Here is a 25,917-nt window from a genome sequence, read left to right on the forward strand (position 1 = left end):
TGTAGGTGTGTATATATATATATATATATAACCTTTTTTGTTTGTTGGGAAACAGTTCTATGAATTTTTATCTGTCAGTGGGTGAAAAGTTCATTCTTAACTAGTTCTAGTACTATAAGTTTTCTATTTATATAAATTTTTTATTAAATTGTGCTGTCTTTTTAATACTTTTCTATGCATTATTTATTTTATAAAAACATATTTTGTTGTATTTACAGGAGAAGAACTGATGATAACTTTAAAAGGATCAGTTATCAATGCACCTGTTATACTTGATAGATCCAATATTATATATCCATTAACGTTTATTACATTACAAGAAAGAAAAATTGTTCGCCTGATCAATAATAGTGATCACCTGATTGTTTTTCAGTGGCAGCTTCATGCAAGTATTGAAGAAGACATCCTGAAAATGGAGAAGTATATAACATTTTAGTTTTTAATCAGATCTTTGTAAGAGAATGCTTCCTTCATTATTGATTTATGAAGCAATAATCGATGCAAGCAGATAAATCTAAAAAGAAATTTAGATACTCATAATTAAAATAAAGAAATGGGTCAAATAGGTTTATTAAAGTTCACAGAGCAACATTATTTGACTTTTCCACTTTATGTAGGATTATAGTTTATTGAAAAATTACAAAAAAATGACTTAGGTACCTTTTTTTTTTTTTACCTCTGGGACCTGTGATGATACAATGACTTTATGAAAAGGCAAGACACTTTTACTCTGTTGAAGAATTCCTTTCCTTTCCCAACATTAAGTGGTTACGGTTGTATGTAGATTCAGGAATAGATGTTGCAAAAAACAGTTCTGACCAGCTTTATATTTACTCAGTTACCTGAGCATGGTTGTAAAAAAAATAAAAGCATATTTACATCGTGAGGTTAATGAATAGTTTTTTCATTATATAGGTGATTCAAAATCGCATATTATACATTAGGAGCTCATTTGAACAATAATGCATGCAAAATGGTTCCTGTAAATGTTTTAAAACTTTATTTTCCAAATATTGATGGCAAAATATATTTCCCTGATTTATGCATCAAGAGTATACTGAAATTTGTGAAACCCAAACTATAAGATAAATTTGGCAGTTTTATATATTTTATGACCCAACAAATTATATAAAACAGATCCTAGAACTGGTGTGTGTAGCAGTTTTTAAAATAATTGATGCAAAATCCAAAAAATTGAGTAAAAGAAATAATAATTTAGGTTTGCCATAAATTAACTTAAAATTTCTACCTAAAATTTGTATAGAATTTAATTTTGAGATTGTTAATGTAAATAGTCAGTAGAAAACAAATAAAAGACCAATTAAAAATATTTGTGACTTACTTTTATTTACTCTGAACTATGCCTGCTGGACCGTAATAAAGAAAACCGTCTTTTTATGTAGACCTCATTTAAATGTTTAACTGTATTTGAGCCATATAGCTTATTTTATTAAACCAAATTACATAGTAAATTACTACTGAATAGGATAATTTGAAAGAAAGGATTTCTTTGCTTTTCAATTTTGCTTAACTTGCTTTCCACACTGGAAGGACGTTCTGTTTTAACAATAAAAATTTATACAGAATGTCAAGCATTTTGCAAGTGAGAAAGTTTTACTGTGTTGTTTTTAAAGTAGAATAAAGTACACTAGATCATCTGATAAACATAATTATATAGGAGCACTCAAATGAAATAAACTAATTAAATTAATTAATATTATAATTAATTAAAAATTAAATTAAAATGAAGTAACTGCTGTAAATTTTATATCGGCCTGACTGGGTGTATATTCACTGCCAAATAGGAAGAATATATACAATCAATACATTCAGCAGAATTAAGCTTTCCAAATCACTGTCATAGAAATGACACATATAAAGAAATATTAACCACTCTCTCTTCACATTCAGTACAGCTGCAAACTCAACAAATCCTAAATATTGAGTTACTATTAAAGCAAGTAAAGTTTGTGTAAAGAAAAGTAATTAATTAAATATTAGTAAATTGTTTTATACATCTTGATAAGAGATTTGAGATTGAGGATTTGACTCGCTGCACCATTAACCAAATTAAAAGTAGGATAAAACGAAATTTAGTGTATACTTTGTTATCCTATTGAGAAAGAAGTCTTACTTGTCTACAAGATATGTTTGGTAAGTCTATGCAAAGTCAAGAGTTTGCATTCATAGTACATTATAAGGTCATTCTTAGTTTTCTGCTCCTCTTCTAGAAATCATAAACCAGGTTTAAGTCAGATACATTTATAATTCTTTATTTATTGTTTCTTTATTTCTTTCACTTTTACAGAATTAATAATTAATGGAGTAATCCTAATACTAATTATAATATTACTTAACTTAATCATACTTAATTTAACATTGTTTTATAATACAATTTAATATTTATTACTTAACTTAACTTAATTATACTTAATTTATATTATTTGTAAAAGATGAAAGATTAGGTGTCCACAAGGGTCTTGCCCATTTTATGCCACCATCCCTTTTCTATTAATCTTTTTAGTTAGAGTAAGGGGAAAAGTAAACAATTTTATCTTATATTGGAGGATTAGTTTTGGTTCAATTCATGATTTACTCTGGTGGAAACTTATCTTTTCTGCAGTTAAGTATAGAGAAGATCAATCATCGTCAAATATTTATGTTTACTAATAAACCTTTCATCCAGTGCTACCCGCTAAGTTATATATGTAAAAAATCTATTACTATGTTAAGATTAATAGCATAAAGCATTATAATTAATTATATATGTAATCATAAATCATGTAATTACATGGAACATACTTTCAGCGTCATCAATATTAATTAGCCATCGTGTTAGTAGCTTTAAGAAAGTATTTAGGTTCCTACTGGTCTTTATATGATTAGGAAGTAGGTTAAACAATCTAGGAGCAGTACTTGAAAAGAACTTCATATAACTCTTTTTATTTGCTGTCATTTGAGTTGATTTATTATGATTTGTGAAAAATAAATTTCATTTAATGATCAAAACATTTCTTTTTGAAGTCCAAAACCTCACAGGAAACTAAAGCTAAGCTGGATAAATGTTATGGTAATCAGCTCCATTAATTGGGATAGTTATTTGATTATTTTCAGTTATTTTTTAATAGTTTGATTATTTTCTTTAGCGTGATCATATGAAATTCGTTGTGTTTCGAGGTTTTGGCCTGTTGACATTACAACAGTAAAGAATTTTGAGAAATCCACGATGTAGTGAAGAAGAATAAAAATAAATATGCATGACATCACTCAAACAACAGTCATCTCAAATGAAAGGATGCATCATATTTAACATAAATATTTATACATGAGAAAACTGTTTGCAAGAAGGGTGGGCTATGTTTGCCCACAATTGATCAAAAGCTTGAACGGGCAACAATTTCTAAGCATGGTTTTGGTCTGTTTAATTACATTAAACAGAATTTTTATGCTATTTCTTAACAAGTGATGAAATTTGGATTCATCACTGTTGTCCTGAAACCAAGGAACAGTCAAAATAGTGGGTTGCAGTCAGGAAAATCAGTCCAACTTTGGGATGCTCGTGAAATAATTTTCAATGACTTTATGGGGAAGAGTAAAACAATAACTCATTAATTATTCATCTTTTTGATGAAAAAAAGATTCATTTTCAGCAAGACAATACACCAGCTCGCTCTTCTCTAATTGTCATGAAAAGTAAGAATTTTTAGCAAAATTGTTATAATTTTGCTAAAAATTCTTACTTTTTATTTCTGTTCACCATATATAACTATTTCAAAATATGAAGAAGTGGATGAAAAAGTGTGAAGAACGGGAGAAAAGGTGTTTAAACAAAATGATGAAGTTATTTTTGAAACATTGGCTATTTTGAAGATTTGGACAATTCATACTGTTATTATGAGATTGAAAAACTTAAGCTTTGTAGAACTTAGTGTATATAGTTGGAAATATATGTTGAAAAATAAAAAAGATTTTTCTGAAAAAAATTGTCTTCTCAGTGCTTTCTTGGATTTATCGAACTCCTCTCATATAATATCCATCATTTCTATTGTATTGTAAAAGATGATAGAAATTTTATTTTGAATTTTTTCTGAATAATCAAGTCCAGCAAACAAGTATCAGTATTTTTATTCGTTTTCTTATTAAAAAAAAATTGATTATTTATAATTTACATTCATTAATAAAATAGAAATAATTCTGTACAAGTAGTGATGGTGTATAACTACCTCTTATGTCATATAAAAAAATGGTAAATTTTGGAAATTAAGCTGTTTGAATATATATTTTGTTAGAAAAGGTTTTATGTAATATGCTTGTGAATTCTGAATTTATATTACAAATAAGCTGTTTATTTTGCTATACCCACACCTCGAATAAGTATTTTTGATACTACTGTAAACTGCACATACAAATATGTATTCTCTATATATTTTTAAATCTGGTAAATAAATAATTGAAAATATAATAGAACATGAAATATGATTGTAATATTTCATTAAAATATTACTGCTGCTGCTGCCTCTACTGCCGGGCTATTCTTAATGTAAGAGTAGTGAAAATTATTTGTAACAGATTTTATAGAGTATCATCTTTCTAAAAGATTGGCTATTTTAACATCCTAATGATTAATGTAACAATTACATGTGTATGTTGATTAATAACAATGACATTTTATGTACTTTTATTATGTTTAGAATGAAGGAATGTTGTGAATTACTTAAAAATATGGGAACTTTGAAGTGTAATAAACTTGAATACCATGGTGTAATTGACAAAGATTGCCATGCTAATGTCTATGAAAGGATTTTTATAGACGAGGTGTCATCTATGAGTAGTAAATTATTTGAATTCCACAATAAAAATTTCTTAATCTTACCAAAAGTGAGTATTCGCTATGACTTAAAGCTTAATGAATTTCCATACTATTTAATTATATTATATTGTATATAATATATTATGTTTTATTATGTTATATTTTATTTTAAAGTTGGGAGCAAGTGGCATCCTTCAAGTATCTGAGGTGCATCATTAAGGAAGATATAAGTGTGATCAGGAAGTTAAAGTACAAATTGCTAGGGCAAAGGAAACATTCAGAAAAATGAGGAGAGTGCTATGTAGCAAACTAGATCTGTGACTAAGGAAAAAATTTGCGAAATGTTCAGTGTGGAGTGTGGCCTTCTATGGGGCAGAGACATGGACTATCAGGAAGGGAGAGGAGAGAATATTGGAAGCCTTTAAAATGTGGATTTGGAGGAGGATGGAAAAGATCAGCTGGACGGAGAGAGTTTGGAATGATGAGGTGCTTCGTAGAGTAGTAGAAAAGAGGGCAATTATTGAAATAATAATAATAAAAAAAGAAAATGCAGTTTGTTGGAACATTGGCTGAGATGTGACTGCCTGTTGGTGATGGCATTGGAAGGATTTGTAATGGGGAGAAAAGCAAGAGGTCAGAGACGATTGAAAATGGTAGACAATATAAAAAGGAAAGGAAGTTACTATAAAATGAAACTGATGGTACAGAATCGAGCAGAATGGAGGGTGGCCATGTGAAAACCTCCCTTGGGCAGAACACTTATTATTATATCTATATTTAATTATATTACATTAATTATCTTGATTATTTTATTATTTAACTATATTCCTGTTTTACATTACAATTTTATAGTGCGGTGTGCTGTGAAAAGGTAATTTAAATAAATATAATAACATTTAAATATTTACTTTAATTTTCATGCTTGGACACTTAACATACCACAGATAGCAATGATATTCAGAATGTATTATTGATTTGTGTAGAGCTCATTATAACATTTCAATAAAGATTGCTTCAGTTCTTCGTGAAACCTAAGTGTTTAGTCATTAATACCTAAGAGTGATGGGAAAGAATTGGCTACTTAAAAAAAAATCTTGCAGGATAAATAAAGCATGGTGTTTTGGGGCAAAATGTAGTTTCAAAAGTGATCTCATAAAGCACTAGTCAATGTCCTTGCATTCTTTCTCCATGAGGTATATCTCTGTCTTACTGAAATCATGTGGCATCATCAACTGAATAGTTGTTTAGTTCAATGTAATCATTGGATGTTTTTCAGGCCATGAAACATGGAATCCAACCTTTTCACTGAATATCAGTTTGTTCAAAAACATCATTTTAATTTTACTGTTAACTCCTACTGAAATTATTTGGTATTATTATCTAGGATAATTTTAATATTGTGCGGTAATGATAGTTTCTTCTAAACATTATGAAAGTTTTTTTTAATAATATGCAACTGATAAATACATTTACAATCAAATTTATTAGGACTTAATGTATAACTTCTTAATAATCTTTTTAATAGTTGCTGATCTCAACAAATGTTTATTTTTGTTTTGGGTCTTTTCATTAAATATAGAATAAGCCTTTAGTTGCTGAATAGTTCTTACGTTGAACTTTGATCATGGATTGAAATTTTGTCAAAGAACATCCTGCAGTTTTTTCTACACTGTCATTATCTTAATGGAGTAACCCAATTTATTGAGTGACTGATGATTATGTGTGTATGATATTATTTCTTGTTAAAATGGTTTTCTGTAATAAGTCTGTACATATGTTACTTTTCATACTATATTTTATTACTTTATATTGTTCTAAAATTTGTTGTAACTTAATAAACATGGTAATAAAATGCATATTCTAGTATTTAACTATTTTCTTATTTATTTATTTATTTTTGTTTAATCAGGAAGGAGAGCTGTGGCCACATACTTCAGTTGAAATATCATTTATTTTTTCTCCAACTGAAGCCATTGATTATTCATGTACTGCATACTGTGAAGTAACTGGGGTAGAAAAACGGTATCCACTAGAATTATTAGGCACTGGAAGAGGACCAGATATTAGACTTTGTGTAAATTCATTAAACATTTTATCTATGTCATTGTGTTCTGAAAAAACTTTTGAGGTAATAAAGTAGTTAATATTATCAATATTTTATTATGTTATAAATTTTGATTAAATATCTATTCAGCAAATAGTTAAAAAATTCCACATTAAAAAGTAAATCTTTAGCAGGTGTTGTAAATTGTTACTTTTATATAATGTAATGGGTGAAATAAATAATTAAGGAGTTAATTAATTTTTTCAGATCTGCTCAGATAATTTAAAACTAGTATAAACTTAATAATATAAATGTTAATTTCCGTATGTATTTATTTCAGAATAATATTACAGGAGACTATTAGCCATCATGTATTTTGGAATTTGAATGCCTGTTTTAAATATCTTCTCATAATGGTTCATCCACAACCCTCCCATCTGCTTTATCTGAGTAGTTATTTATAGTCCCTTTTGGAGTATGGAATGCAAAGTTGGCAGGAGTCTATTACTCCCTACTTTATCGCAGAACCTGGACAGAGTCCCTTGCTGCTGGATCATTCTAATCGGGCTTGTTTTTAAAAGGGTTATTTTTTAATCTCGGATCTAATTTTTCAAGTTTTGTCTATTATTATTTTAGTGAATTTAAGACGGATTTAATTGTATTCCAATCCGTTGTTAAACCAGCGTTATCGAACCCATTTCATGGGCCGACCGCGGAAGGCTAGGCTTATAAAGCCTGTCCTCCCGACGTAATTCCCCTTCAGACCGTCCACTGAAGTCCTTTCGGTGCTAACTCTTTAATAGGCTAACAGGAATACGCCACAACGGGGCACTAGTTATAAGGAGGGAGCAATGCGTCCCCTTTTCCGGAGGAGTCGCAATTGCTGGGATATTTTGTCTTACTGTAAGTTTTTTTTTTAAATTTAGACCGCGTTTTTGTTTTATGCGCGACTTACCGTGTTTGACGTCTTCAAACTATATAACTCGCGAAAACTTTTCACTCGCGACCCCGGAAACGCGTCTGACGCACTATTCCGTTTATGGCTCATGCGATATGGAGGCCCCTAAGCCTGGTTTGTCGATTTTCGGCTACCGCACCGCACCATCACGGTGGTTCGTCCAGTACGGCGTGAGGCCGCTTCCTTACAACTGTCGGAGTTGGGTCCTCTCGGCAGATGTCCCGAAGATGACTGTGTTCGGACACAGCCGCTCTCCCGAACAGTCTGCGCGCCTGCGCCACCCCCACCTCGGACACGGATTGAAATCTCGCATCAGATCGGAGAGTGGCGTTCCTGACGAACCACGGAGCTCCAAAGATCGTCCGCAACGCGATGTTTTGGACGGCCTCGATCTTCTTTTGAAGCGAGGAGCTCAACACTGCCCCCCATGCCGGGTAAGCATATGTTAGAATCGGCAGTACGTATAGCCGAAAAATGAGGAGCTTAGTTGCCAGTGGGTACGGGCTGGCACTGTTCAGCACTGGGTATAGCGAGGCTCTGGCGGCCTTAGCCCTCCGGGTCGCATAATTTACATGTTCGCCGAAGGTAAGCCGCCTGTCCAACACCACCCCCAGGTACTTAACTGTTTTCTCAAAAGGGATTTTCTCCCCTGAGATTTCCAGCTCTCTGGTCGGTTTTCGTGTCTTGCATGTGAACATCACGGCCACCGATTTTTCACCGTTGACCCTGATTCTCCACATGTCGAGCCACGGTTCCACTAAGTCCAGCTGGCTTTGGAGCCTCCGGACCGCGTAATCCACATTTGCGGATTCGTAGAAATATGCCGTGTCGTCTGCGTAAAGGGCCGTTTTGACCCCTTCCGACAGCGGCATATCGTTCACGTACAAGGTGTACAAGAACGGGGAAAGTACTGCTCCTTGGGGAACCCCAGCGGCTATTTCTCTGGTAGAGGAAATCGTTTCCCCTACGCGCACGACAAAATGTCGGTCTAGCAGATATGACCGCATCAGTCTGACATAGCGGTACGGGATCGCCGATCGCGCTAGCTTATAAAGCAGCCCGCTATGCCAAACTTTGTCAAAGGCCTTGGCCACATCCAGAAAAACGGCTGCAGTCACCCGTTTCCTGTTCAGGCCTCCGACAAGGTCGTCTATTATTTTTACCAGTTGGAGGGTGGTTGAGTGACCCTCCCTGAACCCAAATTGCTCGGGCCGCACTTCTCCCTCCATGTATCGCCTCAGTTTTTCGAGAAAAATCCTCTCGAACAACTTAGACAATACCGGTAACAGGGAGATTGGCCTATAATTCCGTGGGAAAAGTAAACTTTTCCCCGGTTTGGGTAAACATACGACTTTGGCCGTTTTCCAACAATTCGGGAAATATCCAACGTACAAAATGGACGTGAATATCACCGAAATTGCTGTAATCACGGAGGCCGGTATGTTCCGGAATGCACGGGCGCTGATCCCGTCGACACCCGGGGCCTTGTCGGGGCTTGTGGCCTTAATGGCTGCGGAAACTTCCGCTTCAGTGACTTGGTCAATCTCTAGAGGGGCGTCCTCCACCTGTGAGAAATAATCTACAAGAAAGGATTCCACCTCGGTTGTGTGCTCGTCGTTCGGGGAGGGAGGGGGGTTTGGAGTGAACTGCTCCTCCAAGGTATCTGCGAATACCTCGGCCCTCTCCGCCTCCGAGTATGCAAGAAAACCTCGCTGCCCCACAACCGGATGGCGAGGCTTCTTCCCTTCTCGCAGTCTCCTGTTCAACCTGAACACCGAGGAGATGTCGTCAGAGACCGAGGCGAGGTATTCGTTCCACGAATCCTCTCGATGGCTTGTCAGCAGTTGTTTTACCCTGTCCGTTTGATTATAAAAGGCCCGCTTATCAGCGGGGGACAGGGTGATTCGATATCTCCTCCTCAGTCGTCGTTTCTCCGTTATGGCTTCGGAGATATGAGGAGGGAGGTCGTTTCGAACAACTGCTCGAGTTTTGGCCGATGAGCTGCCTGCCAGGGCCTCGGTCATTGACGACGTGACGCGCCCGACAGTGTCGTCGATTTCCTCCGGGGTGTTCAGGAGCTCAGGATTTACCGGCCTGTACTCCCGCTGGAGGGTCTCGTAGAACCTTTTCCAGTTGACTGACCTTCGGGGTATAGGCGGGGGATCTCGGCCACCCCCTGCCTGACCTAGTTCCAACAGGACAGGGGAATGGTCCGAGCTGAGGTCTTCTATCGTTTTTTGGAGTATGGATTTGTATGAAAGTGGTTGCAAACGTTTGAAGATCAATTTTGAACATAATATATTATCTGTTTATTATTTGTGAAGATGGCTTGTACATAAAGTAGACTGGAATAAATACAAAAAACAAATTTCACACCAAAAGTGTAATAACAAGTATGGTATTGTCACATTATTATTGTCCAAAAAATTAAATCGCCTACCTATTCTTTGGTGGAATAATGCTTATTAGTGATGCACTAAAAAATTGTCAGTCTTATGGCATTTTAGTTGTAGACCAACTGCAGATTATTTTGAATCTACCTTAATAGACCTATCTTATCTACCTTATTTAATAATTGATGCTAAAGCAGTTTGTTGCTGAACATCCTGAGAAAGTAAATATGAATCTTTGAAGTTCTTGTTGAGGCCATCTGCAGAAGTGTTGCATCCATTGTTTGGAAAAAAATATATGGCTCAGTTCTGACAAATTTTACTGTAGGTCTTAACAAACAATGGTATGTTGTATAATTCTCCAGATTATGTTGGAAATATTTTGGCCAGTAGTTTTATACCTCCTCTATGAATCATGAGACCTTGCCGTTGGTGAGGGGGCTTGAGTGCTCAGGGATACAGAGTAGCTGGACCGAAGGTGCAACCATATCGGAGAGGTATCTGTTGAGAGCCAGACTAAGGAATGATTCCTGAAAGAGGGCAGCAGCTCTTTCAGTAGTTGTTAGGGGCGTGAGTCAGGACGACTTAAACGGCCGTATCAACATCACTCAGTCCTCTGAGTACTGCGCAGCTGAAAGCAATGGAAAACTACAGCTGCTTTTTTTCCCAAGAAAATGTGGCTCTGCATTTTCACATATACAATAATGGAGGCGCCTTCCTTGGTAAAATATTCCGGAGGTAAAATAGTCCCCCGTTCGGATCTCCGGGTGGGGACTACTAAGGAAGGGGTCACCAGAAAATTAAAAAATAACATTCTACGAGTCGGAGCGTGGAATGTTAGAAGCTTAAAAAAGGTTGGTAGGCTAGAGAATTTAAAAAGGGAAATGGATAGGGTAAACGTGGATATAGTAGGAATTAGTGAGGTTCGGTGGGAAGAGGAAGGCGACTTTTGGTCGGGTGACTTTAGAGTAATTAACTCAGCGTCAAATAATGGGCAGGCAGGAGTAGGTTTCGTGATGAACAAGAAAATAGGGAGGAGAGTAGAGTATTTCAAGACGCATAGCGATAGAGTCATTGTAATAAGGATAAATTCAAAACCTAAACCGACAACGATTGTTAACGTCTATATGCCTACAAGCGCCCATGATGATGATGAGGTAGAATGTGTATACGAAGAGATTGATGAAGCAATTAAACACGTAAAAGGAGATGAAAACTTAATAATAGTTGGAGATTGGAATGCAAGCATTGGAAAAGGCAAGGAAGGAAATATAGTGGGTGAATACGGGCTGGGCAAAAGGAATGAAAGAGGGGACCGACTTATAGAGTTTTGCACGAAGTATAATTTAGTAATTGCCAACACCCAATTTAAAAATCATAATAGAAGAATATACACTTGGAAAAAGCCAGGCGATACTGGAAGGTATCAGATAGATTATATCATGGTTAAGCAAAGATTTAGAAATCAACTCTTGGACTGCAAAACTTACCCTGGAGCAGACATTGATAGCGACCATAATTTGGTGATAATGAAATGTAGATTGGGGTTTAAAAACCTGAAGAAAAGGTGTCAGATGAATCGGTGGAATTTAGAGAAGCTTGAGGAAGAGGAGGTAAAGAAGATTTTTGAGGAGGACATCGCTAGAGGTCTGAGTAAAAAAGATAAGATAGAAAATGTAGAAGAAGAATGGGAGAATGTTAAAAAAGAAATTCTTAAATCAGCAGAAGCGAACTTAGGCGGAATAAAGAGAACTGGTAGAAAACCTTGGGTTTCAGACGATATATTGCAGCTGATGGATGAACGTAGAAAATATAAGAATGCTAGTGATGAAGAAAGTAAAAGGAACTATCGGCAATTAAGAAATGCTATAAACAGGAAGTGCAAACTGGCGAAAGAAGAGTGGATTAAAGAAAAGTGTTCAGAAGTGGAAAGAGAAATGAACATTGGTAAAATAGACGGAGCATACAGGAAAGTTAAGGAAAATTTTGGGGTACATAAATTAAAATCTAATAATGTGTTAAACAAAGATGGTACACCTATATATAATACGAAAGGTAAAGTCGATAGATGGGTGGAATATATTGAAGAGTTATACGGAGGAAATGAATTAGAAAATGGTTTTATAGAGGAAGAAAGAGGAAGTTGAGGAGGATGAAATGGGAGAAACAATACTGAGATCTGAATTTAAGAGAGCATTAAAAGATTTAAATGGCAGGAAGGCTCCTGCAATAGACGGAATACCTGTAGAATTACTGCGCAGTGCAGGGGAGGAGGCGATTGATAGATTATACAAACTGGTGTGTAATATTTATGAAAAAGGGGAATTTCCGTCAGACTTCAAAAAAAGTGTTATAGTAATGATACCAAAGAAATCAGGGGCAGATAAATGTGAAGAATACAGAACAATTAGTTTAACTAGTCATGCATCAAAAATCTTAACTAGAATTCTATACAGAAGAATTGAGAGGAGAGTGGAGGAAGTGTTAGGAGAAGACCAATTTGGTTTCAGGAAAAGTATAGGGACACGGGAAGCAATTTTAGGCCTCAGATTAATAGTAGAAGGAAGATTACAGAAAAACAAACCAACATACTTGGCGTTTATAGACCTAGAAAAGGCATTCGATAACGTAGACTGGAATAAAATGTTCAGCATTTTAAAAAAATTAGGGTTCAAATACAGAGATAGAAGAACAATTGCTAACATGTACAGGAACCAAACAGCAACAGTAGCAATTGAAGAACATAAGAAAGAAGCCATAATAAGAAAGGGAGTCCGACAAGGATGTTCTCTATCTCCGTTACTTTTTAATCTTTACATGGAACTAGCAGTTAATGATGTTAAAGAACAATTTAGATTCGGAGTAACAGTACAAGGTGAAAAGATAAAGATGCTACGATTTGCTGATGATATAGTAATTCTAGCCGAGAATAAAAAGGATTTAGAAGAAACAATGAACGGCATAGATGAAGTCCTACGCAAGAACTATCGCATGAAAATAAACAAGAACAAAACAAAAGTAATGAAATGTAGTAGAAATAACAAAGATGGACCACTGAATGTGAAAATAGGAGGAGAAAAGATTATGGAGGTAGAAGAATTTTGTTATTTGGGAAGTAGAATTACTAAAGATGGACGAAGCAGGAGCGATATAAAATGCCGAATAGCACAAGCTAAACGAGCCTTCAGTAAGAAATATAAGTTGTTTACATCAAAAATTAATTTAAATGTCAGGAAAAGATTTTTGAAAGTGTATGTTTGGAGTGTCGCTTTATATGGAAGTGAAACTTGGACAATCGGAGTATCTGAGAAGAAAAGGTTAGAAGCTTTTGAAATGTGGTGCTATAGGAGAATGTTAAAAATCAGGTGGGTGGATAAAGTGACAAATGAGGAGGTATTGCGGCAAATAGATGAAGAAAGAAGCATTTGGAAAAATATAGTTAAAAGAAGAGACAGACTTATAGGCCACATACTAAGGCATCCTGGAATAGTCGCTTTAATTTTGGAAGGACAGGTAGAAGGGAAAAATTGTGTAGGCAGGCCACGTTTGGAATATGTAAAACAAATTGTTAGGGATGTAGGATGTAGAGGGTATACTGAAATGAAACGACTAGCACTAGATAGGGAATCTTGGAGAGCTGCATCAAACCAGTCAAGTGACTGAAGACAAAAAAAAAAAAAAAAAAAAAAAAAGTTTTATTCTAGTTTCTTAGAATACTTTCTATAATCCAGAATTTCAGACACAGATTACATAACGAATTACATTGTTTTTTTGATGGGGAATTTTATAGTCTACTGATCATTCCATTTACTTTAAAGAATGCAGTTGAGATAGCCAATAAAACTCTCACTTCACCCTACTTCTAGAAATGACAGTATTTACCTGTTTATTTTATCCCACCTTCTAAAGTTTATATAACAAAATTTTTTAGATTTCTGTAATAAGTTTTATGAACAGCATACTTTTTCTTTGACTTCAGGTGAGACAATTATTATTCCCATCTTGAAGCCAGCTGTGGAAAAGTTATCGCCTAATATACTTTAAACATACACAATCCTACTTATCGCTTAATATCTTTAATGAGTGTTTTTTACAACATGATGGAAAGATAATAAAATATAGCCTAATATGGTGTCTTGAGAAGAACTCTTCCTGTTGTTTGGGAACAGTGAAGCTTCTGACTAGGCAAATCACCTAATTGCCCCTGAAACAGCTGCGCAGAATATCTTTGTTTGATGCAAAACCTTGTTGCTGTGTTTTTAAACTGAAGATGAGTATGACATGGCTTGGTGGAAAAGTATATTCTGACAACCTTGAGGGAGTGGAGTATATGTGGCAACATGCTAGGTTTCATTTCAGGATTTCTAGAAAATTGCAAATTTTTGTGTTCCTAGTCGAGACAACATTTTTCTTACAATATCCATTAGGTGTTCCTCAGAGTAATGTTTTCAGGTAGGATAAATAACGTTGTGCGATATATTCATAAATATGTTTCACTGTATATAGATGAATTCACACTTTATGTCCTCACACTCTAGCCTTTGGCAGGGTGTTGAGGTAAAGTTCAGAAAATTTCTGGGAAGGTTGGACAATAACTTTTGGGTTCAAATTTTCAGTTGCCAAAACAACATGTCTGCATTTTTCACGTATGAGCAAACAGTACTCTTAAAAATTGTTTTTATCTAAAAGGTGGTCTCATTATTGTCAATTATTTTTAGGTTTTTATTTTGATGAATATATAAGATAGATTAAAATATAATTTTTAACTCAAAATTAAGTTTTGAATTAAAAATTTTAGATATATGACATGTGTTGTCGTATGATTGAGGTGCACATTGACCACATGCATAAATTCTATTGAGCCTTAGTTAGGTCTTTATTTATCTATCAGGTATTTTATACCTATTAGATATTTATACCTAGTATTTTATATTTTCTATTAGGTATTATATTTCTCTACCAATAGGTAGAAACTGTTCATAGGATGTTAAATTCATCTTACAACTTTTTTGGGTTGGTGCTGGTGCTTGTGCTTTTCAGCACAAGTGTGCTTTTCAGCACAGTGGGATCAGCTTATGTTAGAATGTATATGTAGAATAAAGGTACAGGTTTAAAATTATCTCTATGAGATAATTTGACAAAATCTAATGTTAGTAATTTTTCACATTAAGAAAAAATAGTTCAATTCCCAGTTTGCGTATTACATGATTATTCATTGTTCGGTCTCACATAATTATTATATGCTCTTCTAAATTTTATTATATACTAATTCAACTTTTACTTCTTGGCATATCACTTTTTTTTCTTTTCAGTCTTTTGACTGATTTGATGCAGCTCTCCAAGATTCCCAATCTAGTGCCAGTCATTTCATTTCAGTATACCTACCCCCTACATCCTACATCACTAACAGTTTTTTTAACATATTCCAAACGTTGCTTGCCTGCAAAAATATTCCCATCTACCTGTCCCTCCAATATCAAAGTGACTTATCCAATATACCTTAATATGTGGCCTATAAGTCTCTCTGATTTTAACTATATTTTCCCATATGCTTCTTTCTTCATCAGTTTGCTGCAACACTTCTTCATTTGTTACTTTATCCACCCATCTGATTTTTAACATTCTCCTATAGCACCACATTTCAAAAGGGTTCTAATCTTTTCTTCTCTGGTACTCCGATCATCCAAGTTTCACTTCCATATAAATCTACGCTCCAAACATATACTTGCAAAAATCTTTTCCTGAGTTTAATAATTTAATTATTAATAAAAAATTAATCATTCAACTGCAGTGTTGATGTTATAACAGGTGCTTGAACTCATTTCCAGTCATCAGGAAAATTCATGTTGTAATGTGCTCATTTATTCTTGTTGCATTATTTAGCTTTGCAGTTCCAGACTGGTCAGACTGATATTAGTCAGTGACGTGTTCATATCTTTAGCGAGTGCCTCAAATTGCATCCGGTGTTTGGAAATGTTTATTAAGTAAATAAGTTTTAATATTATATTTTGAAAATTTTAAAATCAGTTAAATTTTTACATTATTTTCAAGTAATTTCACATAAAACAATGGAAGAACAATGTTCCATAGGAATTTATGTGATTGAAGATTGTCATAAAACAGTGTATGGTACAGTGCTAAAAGAACTCATTAAAATTTGTGAATTTAGTGATGAAAACCAACAACTTATTTTTTTATGTATTAATTCAGATGTCACTAGTATTTGTAAATATCATGAAAAAGGTTTTTGCCAAAATTCGGTCACCTGTATGGACAGTTCTGTTATGATCCTTTGAGAACTCATAAAAAACAGTTAAGAAAAACTTAGACAAATAACATTAGAGCAAGCTCTTAAAGAAAATATTTTTCGAAATTTAAATTTAGTTCTTGGAAATCTCTTTGTGTTAACTGTTTCAAAGTATTTTTTCTCAGCAGAACAAAGAATGTGAAGATCAAGAGCAATACATTGTATACATCACAATATTGAACAATTGGATGCTGCTTGTAGCATTTTGGGTGTATCACCTCCATCAAAATAGAAAATATTAAGCGCAGATCAAAGGCCAACAATATTAAAATTTAAAATAAATAAGGTATCTGAAAAATTAAAAAAGAATCTTAAATTGTATTTTGACTCAAAAATGTCTGAAAATGAAAATCCAGCTCAATCTTCTTCACATGAATATGATGATCTTATTTTAAAACCAAAAGAAAAATGTATTCTTGCTTCTAAAGAAGATAAGGTTAAAATTATCAATTTACTTTCCCAATCTTGGATTAGATCTAAAACAGTGTTCAATGTGTCTGAGCACTGACTTACTAGAGAATTAGTTAATAAGCAAGGCATTCTACTAGAGTTAGGTAAAAGACATAAAACAGGAATTAGTAATGACACAATTAAAAAAGTTGTGTTATTTTATGAAGATGAAAATAATAGGCAGTGTCTGGTGAAAAGGATTGTGTGCTTATTAATAAGTGCACTTGTGTGCACTTTGACACTGTCAAAGTGCATAAGCAAAAGCACCTTGTTCTGATAAACTTAAATGAATCGTATGTCTCCTTTAAAAGTGAAAACCCTGAGGAAAAAATTGGTAGATAAAAATTCTGCAAACTCCGTCCAAAATGGTGTATTTTGGCAGGTGCATCCGGGACTCATACAGTGTGTGTCTGCCCTCACCACCAGAACATCAAACTCATGATTGATTGTTCCACACTTAATGTTGAAAAGAGCATAGTAGATATCTTTGTTGTGATAAGGATAACTACAGCTGTATGATGAATGTGTGCACCAAATGTCCAGGTAAGCTGGCAGTGTTTGACATGCTCAACTTTTCCAAAGAGTATGATGTGTTGCTAGATACAATAATATACCAACAGCTGATAGGGCAGAGATGATTACTGTTCTTCAAACCAAAGATGAGTTTAATGAATCAATAGTGGAAAAATTGGAAAAGCTGAAAACTCACCATTTCGTGTCAAAATCTCAAGCTCAATTTTTCAAGAAGAAAAAATAGAATTAAAAAAAAAGAATTTGACCTCGAAGCTGAATGGCACTTTGGATCATCCATGTGAAAAACGCCTGTGATGGTGTTGAAGGAACACCATTACAGGCGAGAGTTTGCAAAGGTCATTAAACAGTCAGATAATAAACATTGATGTAATGTATTCATTTTGTAATCACAAGCTGAAAAACATGAAGTATTTTTCTGATTAGATCAGATGAGATAGCTAAAATTTCAGAAACTAAAAAACTGTTTTGACTGCTGTAAAAGAGTTGCTGGTACTGAAAGCTATCACAAGTATGTTCCTGTGTCAGAAGGCATTGTAAGATGTTACTTTACTTCATACTCTTAAGGACTATGAAGACCGTCCTGTGTCAAGTATTGTACCTCTTTCATTTATGGAAAAAGACTCTATTGCGGATAAGAGAAGTGGTAGTTATTTGCCTCAAAAATGATGATGTGCAGGCTCATTCTTTTCCACCCAGCTGGACCACATACCATTTCAAAAGTCTCAACAAGACAAAGTATGGGTACCAATCTGCAAAGTCCTGAGAAAGTTGACTTTACTTGAACTACAGTGACGGGTCATTCTTGCACAATTTCAAGAGAATTATCAGAAGAGATATTGCAGCTGTTGGTTAACCACACTAAATAATAAACTTTCATTGCTACAAAAACACGCTATTTCATTGAAGAATAATAAAAATTTTGCTATAGTTTATTTTTTCTTCAATGAATTTTTTTTCAATTTTTGAAAAAAGATGTAGGGCGCTCATTGAAATTTCAGTTTGGGTTTGTTTTAGGAGCTAAATGTAAAATGCAAAGAAGACAAGAAACCTCTTTGGAGCACTTATTTAATGAGTCAAAATGGTATCCCTTTTAACAGGTTTTTCATGATTTTTAGAGTTTAAAACCTTTTATTAGTATAATGCATAAGAAACTTTTCTATTTGCCATAAACATCTACAAAAACATTGTAAGTTGTGCAAATTTGAGATTTTTATCACCAGCCCATCAGAGTTATTTGAAGCCAAAATTTGAATTTAAAAAAAAAAATTAGTTTTCAAAAGTTTATGAAAATTTAGGAGTAAGTATAGTAACTATATCACCATTAATATTATTTCTGATAAAACTACTAACATATACCTACATACACAAACAAAAACAAACTGTATATGCCACCCCTGCCTCTTGAAAAAATTATCAAAAGTGAAATTTCACCGTTTTTCATGTTCAACTATATTGCTAATTTTCTCATAGATCGAAGAGATATAGGTAAATAAACCAGTGAACCAATGTTTTACTTTGAGAAAATAGGATTAAATTGCATATTTTTCATCCTTCCAGGACCAATAGTTTTTTAGTTATGATTTTTTCTGTAAACCCTTAGAATCACAAAATAGGTGTGTGCACCGTAACAAAAATGGCCACCACAGGTAAACTGCTTAAATAAAACATTAAAAAAAAAAAAATAGTTGTAAGGTCCTGAAACAAGTTGGAAATAAGTGGTTAAGTTTCAAATTTTTTTTTAATTGGTCAAGCAACCAGCTTGTTTATTAAAAAAATCATTAAAAACATCATTAAATTCAAGTTAATCTCATTCACTTAATTTAAAGATGTACTTTTAATATCTGTTTAATTGTAAAGTTATTCATGTGTATAAAATATTTCTGTATCTGTTTCAGGTACTGATTAAAAATCATGGTGATATCATTGGTCTTGTAACACACATTCCTAAGCCACCTGTTTTTGGGGGTAAAATTACCTGTCAACCTAATTCGTTAACTCTAATGCCAGACGAATTAAAAGTATTTTTTATCACGTTTTCAGGAACTATGAAAGGTGATTTTGTTGAAGAAATTCAGTTTTTGATTCCATCATCTCAACAAAAGTTGATGTTTTTATTAATGTAAGCAAGAGTTTTTTTTTTTTTTTTTTTTTAATTGATACTTTGCAATCAAGCAATAATATTAATTAAATGTCTAAATTAAATTTTTTTTTTTTGTCTTCAGTAATTTGACTGGCTTGATGCAACTCTCCAAGATTCCCTATTTAGTGCCAGTTGTTTCATTTTGGTATATCTACCACCTGCATCCTACATCCCTAACAATTTGTTCAACATATTCAAGACGTTACTTGCCTACACAATTTTTCCCATCTACCTGTCCCTCCAATATCAAAGCAACTACTTCAGGATGCCTTAAGATGTGGCCTATAAATCTGTCTCTTATTTTAGCTGTATTTTTCCAAATACTTCTTTCTTTATCAGTTTTCCACAACACCTCTTCATTTGTTGTATTATCCATCCATCTGATTAACGTTCTCCTATAGCACCACATTTCAAAAGCTCCTAATCTTTCTTCTCGGGTACTCCAATCGTCCAAGTTTCACTTCAATATAAAACTGCTCTCTAAACATATGCTTTCAAAAATGTGTCCTATGTTTAAATTAATTTTTGATGTAAGAAAATTATATTTCTGACTGAAAGCTTGTTTTGCTATTCAGCATTTTATATCACTCCTTCTTTGTCCATCTTTAGTAATTCTACTTCCCAAATAATAAAATGTTTTATCTCCCCAGTCTTTTCTAGTCATATTTTATATTTAATGATGGTCCATCTACGTTATTTCTACTATATTTCGTTACTTTTGTTTTTTTCTTGTGTAACATGTCATACATGCCATTCATTGTTTCTTCTAAATGTTTTTTACCCTCACCTAAAATTACTATATCATCAGCTAATCATAGCATATTTATCTTTTCACCTTGTACTGTTACTCTGGATCTAAACTGTTCTTTAAATCATTAACTGCTAGTTCTATGTAAAGATTAAAAAGTAACAGGGATAGGTAATATCCTTGTCTGACTCCTTTTTTTATTACTGATTCTCTTTTTATGCTGTTTGATTATTACTGTTGGAGTTTGGTTCCTGTAAATGTTAATAATTCTTCTATCTCTACACTTGAACCCAAATTTTTTAAAAATGCTGAACATTTTATAAGTCTATAAATGTCATGTTTGTTGGTTTGTTTTCCTTTATTCTGAGTGCTAACATTGCTTCTCTTGCCTCTATCTTTTCCTGAAACCAAATTTGTCTTCTAACACTTCTTCCACTCTCTTTCAATTCTTCTGTACAAAATTCATTTTAAAAATTTTGAAGCATGATTAGTTAAGCTAATTGTTCTGCATTTTTCATATTTATCTGCTCTTGCTTTCATTGGTATCATGACAATAACTATTTTTGAAGTCTGACAGCACTTTCCCTTTTTCTTAAATATTACACATCAGTTGTATAATCTATCTTTCACTTCCTCACATGCATTGCACAGTAATTCTGCTGGTATCTCGTCTATCCCAGGAGCCTTTCTCTCATTCAAATCCTTTAATGCTCTATTAAATTCAGATCTCAATATCGTGTCTCCCTTTTCATCCTGTTCGACTTCCTCTTCTTCCTCTATAACACCAGTTTCTAATTAATTTCCTCTTTATAACTCTTCAATATTCCATCCATCAACCTTTTCTATTATATTATAAATCTGTTTACAATCTTTGTTTAACACATTATTAGATTCTAACTTATGCACCACAAAATTCTGCTTAACTTTCCTGTATGCTTTGTCTACTTTACCAATGATCATTTCTCTTTGCGCTTCCTGAACACTTTTCTTTAATCTACTCTTCTTTTGCAAATTTGCACTTCCTGTTTATTGTATTTCTTAATTGTCGATAGGTCCTTTTACATTCTTCATCACTGGCATTCTTCTAATTTCAACATTCATCTTCTTCGCTCAAGTTTTTCTACCAGTTCTCTTTGTTCTGCCTATGTTCACTTCTGCTGATTTAAGAATTTCCTTTTTAATATTCTTCCATTCTTCTACATTTTCTACCTTATCTTTTTTACTCAGACTTCTTGCAATGTCCTCCTTAAAAACCTTCTTTCCATCCTCTTCCTCAAGCTTCTCTAAATTTCACAGATTCATCTGACACCTTTTTTTCAGGTTTTTAAATCCCAATCTACATTTCATTATCACTAAATTATAGTCGCTCTCAATGTCTGCTCCTGGATATGCTTTGTAGTCTATGAGTTGATTTCTAGATGTTTGCTTAACTATGATTTAATCTATCTGATAATTTGCAGTATTGCCCTGCTTTTTCCATGTGTATGTTCTTCTGTTATGATCTTTAAACTGGGTGTTTTGGCAATTAGTAAATTATACTTTGAGCAAAACTCAGTAAGTCAGTTCTCTGTTTCATTTTTTTTTTTGACTTGCCCAAATATACCCACAATATTTCCTTCCTTGCCTTTTCTGATGCTTGCATTCCAATCTCCAACTATTATTAAATTTTCAACCCCTTTTATGTATTTAATTGCTTCGTTAATTTCTTTGTATACACACTCTACCTCATTATCATCATGGGCATTTTTAGGTAGTGGGAAAAGAATTGAACAAGTGTAATGTAGTTATGAGATTTTAGTAAAGATACTTATTATACTAATGAAGGTTAATTACATCTAAATTTTATTTTGCTGAGTTTTTAATTATATTTATAAGTCTTTCATGCTTTAGATATTTATTTGTTAGATTATAAAATTACTAGGAAGATAAATTATTTCAGAGATTGATGTAATGAATTATATCGATTTTCAGGGTTATTGAAGTATGAGTAAATATTTTAGTATGTTTATAAATATTTTATTTCAGTTTAAATGGGTATTATATTGTAGTAAAATTTTTTGGTGGTAGTGAATTAACAGAAAAGAGCCTTATTTTTATCTAAATCTGATTATTAAAATGATTATTTTTCATAATTTATTTATTTTGTATTTGTTGTAGGGGGAAGGTCATAACTCCTAATATTTATTTTGATAAAAAGTTAATTGAGTTTGGTACTGTTACACTGGGTTAGTATTGTCAGTAATATTTTATTATTATTGTATTTAAATTTATGTGGTATTTTTATTGGCATATTGTTTTAAATAATTACGAGGGGCATTTAATAATTAAAGAGACAAATTATGTAGAAAAAAAATGTCTATTTTTACAAAATGAGACTTTTATTACTTAACGTAATGCCCACCAATATTAATTAATAAACTTACAACAATGAGCTAGTTCTTTATACCTGATGCAAAGAAGTCTTTGTTTTGTTGTTTGAGCCTTTTTCTCACAAATTCTTTGACTTCCTCTTTGTTGCTGAACTTTTTTTCATGTAATGCCTCCTTGAGTGGACCAAACAAATGAAAATCCTTGGGAGCCAAATCTGTACTATAGGGAGGATGTGGTAGTTATCTCCCAACCCATCTTTCCCCATCTTTCCAATGGTTTCATGGGTCAGCTGGATGGTGTGAGGGGGTGAGCATTGTCATGTAGCAATATCACGCCTTTTCTTTGAGAGCCACAACGTTTTTCTGTCACTGCTGGCTTTACTTTTTTCATCAGCGTGTCTGACTAGTAGACACTGTTTATTATACGCTGATTTTCCAAATAATCACAAAAGACAACACCTTGGGCATCCCAAAAAATGGTCAACATGACATTTTCCACAGATGCTTGTGTTCTGAATTTCTTTCAAACAGGTAAGCAGTGTGCTTCCATTTCATGCTTTGTCTTTTTTACTCTGGTTAAAAATAGTTAACCCAAGTTTCATCACACACTAAAATGCCTGTGTGACCTTTCCTTTTATAGCATTCTTTCGGGAACCACCTTTCATTTGCTTTGCTGAGCTTGTTACTGATATCATTTTGTACTGTGCCAACACTTACTGCAAATGTTTTTGCTATATGTTCAGCTGTAATACGTCGGTCTTCACGAATAATGTCATCAATGCAGGTTCAAGAGAAGGAGTTGACACTTAAACTAGGTGGCCAGGATGTTGCTCATCACCGTTTTTGAACTGTTCTACCCGCTTATAAAAATTTCTGCGGTTAATACAACATTCACCATACTGTAAAATCATTTGAGAAAAGATTTTAGCCGGTTTTTCACCTTCAGAAAGCAAAAAACAAATTGCTGAACGTTGTTCAACTAATGTGGAAACTACAAGCGGACACGCCATCTATAAACGCAATATTGAGGTTATAAACAAAACAATTTTTAGCTGTCAGCTGTTCTCAGCTCATCCCAGTGATTCCAACCTAAAGTTATGAAAGTAAAAAATTACTTACTACAAACTATTTCATTTCTGCATCAATTTGTCTCTTTAACTATTGAAGTCTCTTGATAGTTTCTCTCTTGTGTTATTGAGTCTCATATTGTAAACATTTTTTGTTATTTGTTTTTAACAATGTTGATATAATTTTTTTTTTAATTTTTTAAAAAAGTATTCGTAGAGAAATTCAAATGCCTGTACCCCAGCGAAGAGTAGCATACACGATGTAGTTAAAAAGTGGCATACAACAAGTTCAGTTTCAAATGCAAAATGAAATAGGCAACCTTCCGTTAGGACTCCACAGGCCATTGCTGATATTGAAAGGAGAATTATTGCCGTTCCAAAAAAAACACTACACAAGTTATCCCAACAATCTGATGTTAAATACACATCTTGTCGTAAAATTCTACATGAATTAAAATTGAAACCATACTGCGTTACAACTGTGCAACAGCTGAAGGAGACAGATAAACCAAAATGACTTGATTATTGCAACTGACTTCTCAAAGACATTGTTGGTGGACAGATAAACCTGATGTCTTATTTCATGTCAGACAAAGTATGGTTTCATTTATCCAGCCATGTTAATTTGCATAACATCAGGTATTGGACGGCGAGGAATCCTCACGAGATATTCGAGCATCCACTTCACAATGAGAAAATTGGTGTTTGGTGTGCCGTTTCCAGTAATCATATAGTGGACCAATATTTTTTGACCGACTGTCAATACACAAGTTTACATCATAATTTTCAAAGAATTTATGCATAATTAACTGATAATGAAAAAGAATACAGCTTCTTCCAACAAGAAGGAGCAATGTGTCACATTTGATAATTTCCAGGAGAGCCATTTGAAGTTTTAAAATTAAGCGTTTTGTAAATCTTTCTTTCAGCTTTTTATTTCTTCAAAATATTTTTACCTGTAATTGATCATTCCATTATACTCTAATATATGTTTATCAAACAAAATGAAAATTTCAATTTTTCAGTTGGAAAATGGACATCGTGTTTTATACCTGTAAATATATTTCTTTTCAGCTACACTATGTGTGATGTATCACATAAGAGTACATGTTGAAATTTACGTGAAAGTTATTATTTAGGACAAGGAAATTAACTTTACCATAATATATGCTTTATTGAACATATGAAATAGATGTGGAAGGCCAGTGTCTCCCATTTTAGCAAAACAAATTATGATGTTAAATTATTATAATGTTAAATTAGTTTGCTTACTGACAAACAAAAATTTCAGTACAAAAAATACAAGTTTTGAATTAAATGATAATGATATATTAATATTAAAATATGCATGAAGAAGAAAAATATTAAGGATTCCTTGTTCTTAAACCTTATTAGGTTCATTTTCAAATGCTTTATCATCTGTATTAATAAGGTATTATTAACATAATAAAATTAAAAACTATTTCAATAAAGAAAGTACTTAATTACAAGTAAAAGTACTACAGTTTTTTCTTTTGAAATTTATGATTAAGAAAAGAATACTTAAAAAAAATAAGAAAAGATTTAAAAAACTAAAATAACATAGTAATCTGTTTACAAATAACAAAAGCAGATAAGAAACAAAAAAAAAAATAATAACAGGTGTATAAAAATAAAATTAATTAGGTTTTCTATTCAGTTTTTTCATCCTAAAGGAATCTAATAGTAAAATTAAATATTTTAATTAGAAAACAACAAAAACTTGTATGCTAATTATAAAATATAACATTATTAAATGATTTTAATGAAAATGTATTGATTTTATTAGTTGTTCAGTCTTCTTGGGTTTCCCCAGGAGGAAATTCCTCTGGAATATTTTTTGAATGGAGTCTTCTGTAGAATGCATTCGGTGGGTACGAAATCATTCGGTGGGTAGCGATATGAGATCATTATATTTTTGGACTGAAATAGGTATGGGATTGTCTGATATTGTATGTAACGCTTCGGGAAATAAAGCACTGTCTTTCCTGATGTTTCTCCGGCAATTAACTTCAACAATTTTCATCAAAAGAGGTGTTAATGTACATTGGATCCAATACTTTATTATCTAACCTGTAGAAA

General features: G+C 33.2%; 1 protein-coding gene across 1 annotated transcript in view; it reads left to right on the forward strand.

Annotated features, from left to right (window-relative positions):
- LOC142320373 (hydrocephalus-inducing protein-like) overlaps positions 1-25,917 on the forward strand; it is an 83,814-nt gene that overhangs the window by 44,381 nt on the left and 13,516 nt on the right. Inside the window, exons 7-11 of the mRNA XM_075358080.1 lie at positions 219-420; positions 4,692-4,878; positions 6,720-6,938; positions 19,389-19,612; positions 22,539-22,606. Of these exons, the coding sequence (XP_075214195.1) occupies positions 219-420; positions 4,692-4,878; positions 6,720-6,938; positions 19,389-19,612; positions 22,539-22,606 (900 nt within the window). The remainder of the gene's footprint in view (positions 1-218; positions 421-4,691; positions 4,879-6,719; positions 6,939-19,388; positions 19,613-22,538; positions 22,607-25,917) is intronic.

Source organism: Lycorma delicatula, chromosome 2 (assembly GCF_047948215.1).
Source record: "Lycorma delicatula isolate Av1 chromosome 2, ASM4794821v1, whole genome shotgun sequence".
In the NCBI taxonomy this organism is placed as follows: domain Eukaryota; kingdom Metazoa; phylum Arthropoda; class Insecta; order Hemiptera; family Fulgoridae; genus Lycorma; species Lycorma delicatula.